Source organism: Populus euphratica, unplaced genomic scaffold (assembly GCF_000495115.2).
Source record: "Populus euphratica unplaced genomic scaffold, PopEup_1.0 scaffold5127.1, whole genome shotgun sequence".
NCBI lineage: Eukaryota > Viridiplantae > Streptophyta > Magnoliopsida > Malpighiales > Salicaceae > Populus > Populus euphratica.
The window spans coordinates 1-4,401 of record NW_011505045.1 but is presented as its reverse complement, the minus strand read 5'-3'; the positions used below and the strand labels follow the sequence as shown (position 1 = coordinate 4,401).

General features: G+C 34.7%; 1 protein-coding gene across 1 annotated transcript; it reads right to left on the bottom strand.

Annotated features, from left to right (window-relative positions):
• Nucleotides 1-18: 18 nt before the first annotated feature.
• Nucleotides 19-3,850, bottom strand: LOC105120175 (MADS-box transcription factor 3-like; the record flags this gene model as incomplete). Its single annotated transcript, XM_011018366.1, has 2 exons — nucleotides 3,105-3,850; nucleotides 19-100 (listed from the first exon to the last, which is right to left on the bottom strand). Coding segments are annotated over exons 1-2 (264 nt in total), but the record flags the coding sequence as incomplete, so codon positions are not given.
• Between the last annotated feature and the right edge of the window lie 551 nt (nucleotides 3,851-4,401).

The window sequence follows — 4,401 nt, the reverse complement described above, 5'->3', positions numbered from 1 at the left end:
GAGGAACAAAAAGCATACCTGGGCATTGATTTCTGTGATGGAGGCAGTATTTGAACGATCTGAACTGACCTTCTTGTACCTATCTATAGTTGATCTTATGCTGCTACCAAAAACGAAGAAGTTTCTAAGTTCAAACCACAAAAGAACAGGCCTGAGATGCATGGTTAATTTTTACATCCTCACTGTTTCAAATTCTTCGAAGCGTCATTAGGGTTTCAAACTGATCATCATGAACATATTGATTTGTTTTCACCATGTTAATTCACGTGCATGAAAAACACAACTTGACCTATTGTTAATTTAAAATTGAAAATCAAATCACATGAAAAATAATAATGAAAAGCAGTGCATATATGGAAAGGTTGCTTTACAGGATTTCCTAGTCAACCGACCCAAACCTCGTATATCATTCTACGTGAAGAAGATATAGAAAAGGATCACACAGAAGTGAAACAACAGCTAATGGTATTGTCAACTTTCCAAGACAGCTCAATTCATATGCACAGAGAAACAATATTATTCCATTCCTGTAGTTTCTTGCACCTGACGTGCCAGTTAACTATTGCAAAACCTTGCCTTTGACTTCTTACTCTCTATCACTAAGATGAAGAGACCCTAGCAAAAGCAGTGTTTTTACCTTTCTGCTTCATTTATTACACCCCAACATAAGAAAGGAAAAACAGAAGATAAGCAAGGAGAATACTGAAAGTAAAACATGGGAAACAAGCAAAAGACGTGGAAAGTTTCAAAGCTAAAAATAGAAACAGGAAGACCAAAAAGAGATGGGATCTGCAATCAATGGGAGAGGAAAACGATCAGAGATTTGCTTCAATACTGTGCTGTGAAAAGTAAAGACTGTAATCAATTACACCACTGAAGGAAGAGAAAGGAGTTAGCCGTACGTAAACTGGACGCCAAACCAGTACTGCATTAGTTGGCATCTTTTTCTTAGTTACATGTCCAGTTGTGAGTTTAAAGTAAGAATTTATTTTAGATAGATAGTTCTGTAGCAAGTGAAAGAAGAGTTTAGATGAAGAATGATTTCTCTCTTGTGGTCATTGGAGGGAGGGTTTTAAGTAGCTTGAGAGCCCATAGACTGTAATCAATTACACCACGACTTGTTTTTTGATTTAAGTATTAAGACTTTAGAGGAGTGATCAATGAAGACGCTAAAAGAGATTGAACACAAAGGTTATCATGGGACTGATCAAATTCAGTTCAGGTTTCTTTGTAGGAAAGACAATGGCAAATGTATCTCCCCACGTGCCTTTTCACAAGGACCTAAAAGTGCTCTACTTTCTACTTCGGCCATGGTTCTTTTTTTCTTTTTTTTTTGTTGGTAGAGCATATTCAACCCCCATAATTGAATCTAAGCGAAGAAAGATAGAATGGATCATTAAAGAAACTTTTAAAATATGTCTAGGTTAGTCTTCACTTTGAGCTTTCATTTTTGTTTGTCCTCACTGACTTATTATAAAACCTCTCGTATAGAATGAACAAGAGTCCTGTCAAAAGATAAAAGTCGAAGCTGCTGTCAGTGAAAGCTCAAAGTGGAAACAGAAGGTAATGAAAAACTGAGAACCCATACTAGCAATGGAATGGGAAAGGATCAGGCTTAATCATTCAAAGTTCTGTGTCTGTACTACTATACATTAATTATGGAACCTCTAACAGGGCAGCACCAAAAGGAGAAAAGAGAATCAAGACAATAGAGAGGGCTTGCCTTACAATCCAAGATCTAGATGCATGGGAAGAAGAGTTCTGTTAAGAGATTAGAAAGACGAATATGTTCCTTTCTTCTCATTCCTGGCAAGCCTCATCATGCAGCTGATACTATGCTTTATTATTATTATTGTACTGTATTATGTGTTGTTGTTGATAAATTTGTTATTAACTTTTCTTCAACAAGGTAGCAAATGTTTTAAATGACGTACTAAACATAGTTTTTTCTGTTAAATTACTCTTATAAATTACTAGTTAGCATCTAGTCAATTTATAATTCTCAATAATATAACTATACTAATTGTTCATGGAAGCCCTCATTAAACTTCGAAACCTTAAGACCCTTATTGATCATTTAAATAAGCTGGGTGGATTGAAAAAACATGGCAGATGACTAATAAAAGAGAATACCTGTCATGGACTCAGTCAACTAGCATACTTACATTTGCATAATTTCCAAGATGGAAAGCCTCTATAATGCATCTATATATGCATATCACTATCCTTAGAACATAATGGTCATTATAAATAGTAAAATAGCAGAGGGCAAACCTAAATTTAGGAAGCACCTTTCGTTTGAAAATCATGATTACAGTTTACAAATAGCCAAAATGTTTATTATCACTATATCCCATTTGATAAATTTGAAGGAACATGAGGCGGAGAAAATCATGAAACGAAAGCATGCGCTTAGATAAATCACCAAATTAAATGGAGTAGAAAGAAAGTGATGATGCCACTATTCTACATCTAAGTAACGACGGCCTTAGTTGCTTATATAGCATGAGATTCTTCCTTCCTCAGTATATGTTTTTTAAAGGATAAAATATACTATGTGGTTGAATCCATATTAGCTGAGATAATATCTCTTGGAGGTCTACCGTATTTGACTATGGACATAAATCGTCGATCATGAAGTAATCTATTATTTTTAGATATTTATTTTATATGGTAAATTCTTATTTGATATAATATATAAAAGGTATGGCTTTAATTATACTCTCATTTCTATTAAAAAAAGAAGGGCTTTATACTCATTCCTCTGCTAACCTTTCTGTAAACTCGAGATAATATCAGCATAAAGAAGAAAAGAACATATGAGTTCCAGCCAACTAAGATCTAAGTCAAATGTTCTGATCTGACAAACAACTCCTTGAAAAGCCAAAACTCACGGACTGTTTGCATGATTTGGGATCTACCCTCCTAATATTTCACCCTTCATTGTCTTTCTTCTTCTATAAAAGAAGTAAATGTACGTATATTATTACAAAAGAAACAAGACCTAATGATTTGTGAAAAAAGAAATTAAATCTGAGGATCGGAAAAAGAAAAGAAAAGAGAACAAACCCTATGATATGAAGATTTAGGGAAGGTAAAGTTACTTGTTGTTGGCGTACTCATAGAGACGGCCACGGCTAGAGAAGACGATGAGGGAAACTTCAGCATCACAAAGGACTGATAATTCATAGGCTTTCTTCAACAGCCCATTTCTTCTCTTGCAGAAAGTAACCTGACGATTCGTAGTGTTCTCGATCCTCTTGATCTCAATCTTTCCTCTTCCCATGTCTACACAAAAGATCAATTCTTTCACAACCCAAAGAAGCTTCTATATTATATATGCTCTTATCAAGCAATTTTCTTAACCTAATAGCTAACTTATCTGACTTTTACATTTCATGTCTACCAAAAAAAGCATGGAATAGCTAGGCAATTGCAACAGTTTGAAATAAAAACAAAAGAGAGTGTATTATTCCAGTTTAAGGAAGTGCAAAGCTGTTTCCAAGAATTTCACTTGCATTTTTCCTATGCTAAATATAGTCAAAGATTTTTTTTTTTGGACGACTTAAATCAACGAGTTCACACTACAATATTGTCCCCCAAAACAAAGAAAGAAACTTGATTTTAAGAAAGTGGGGCGAGGAAAAATGTTCAATAAAAATGCAAAGAAGAACTACAAATTAAAGAAAGAAATATCACAAGGATGTGTAAAAATGATTAAGAAAAGGGAACGGGGGGAGAGTTTGAGCAATGCGTTTTAGCTAAAAAGATCTAGGTGCAGAAAGATGTAAACCACTAAGAAATATGAAGTAGTTAGCTAGGCTAACAAGAATCTCCCAAAAAACGAAGAACGAAACTTGATTTCAAGAAGAAGCTATGAGGTGAGAGAAAATGTTTAAGAAAATTGTCGAAAAGAACTACAAAGAAAATATATATATTTATACATTAGAAGCATAAGATGTTTAATGAAGATCTGTGAAGAATGACTAAGAAAGGGGAGGAAATAGAGGCGGGGCCGAGAGATCTCGAGCAAGAGGTTTAGCTTAAAAGATCTAGGTTCAGGGAGACTTAAACCACGATAAGAAATATTAAGAAGGGTAACAAGAAAAGTGGATGCACACCCTATCATCTGATGAAAATCAGAGCAGAATCTTGCATGAGTTAAACAAGATTTAGTTACTAATTATTTTCCTATCCCATTTCTTGTCACTTCTGTTTCTCCTCTCAAGTATTTATCCAGCCATGTTGATGATGACTGTATATGTGGCTGGAGTGAAAATGACATGAATTAATTGCCCCAAAAAACAAAACCTCAAGCGCATCACCTAAGACCGGCTGATCTAGAAGTTGAACTGAAGATAGAGAGCTTCAAAAACACATGGAAAAAACAAAGAAAGAAAC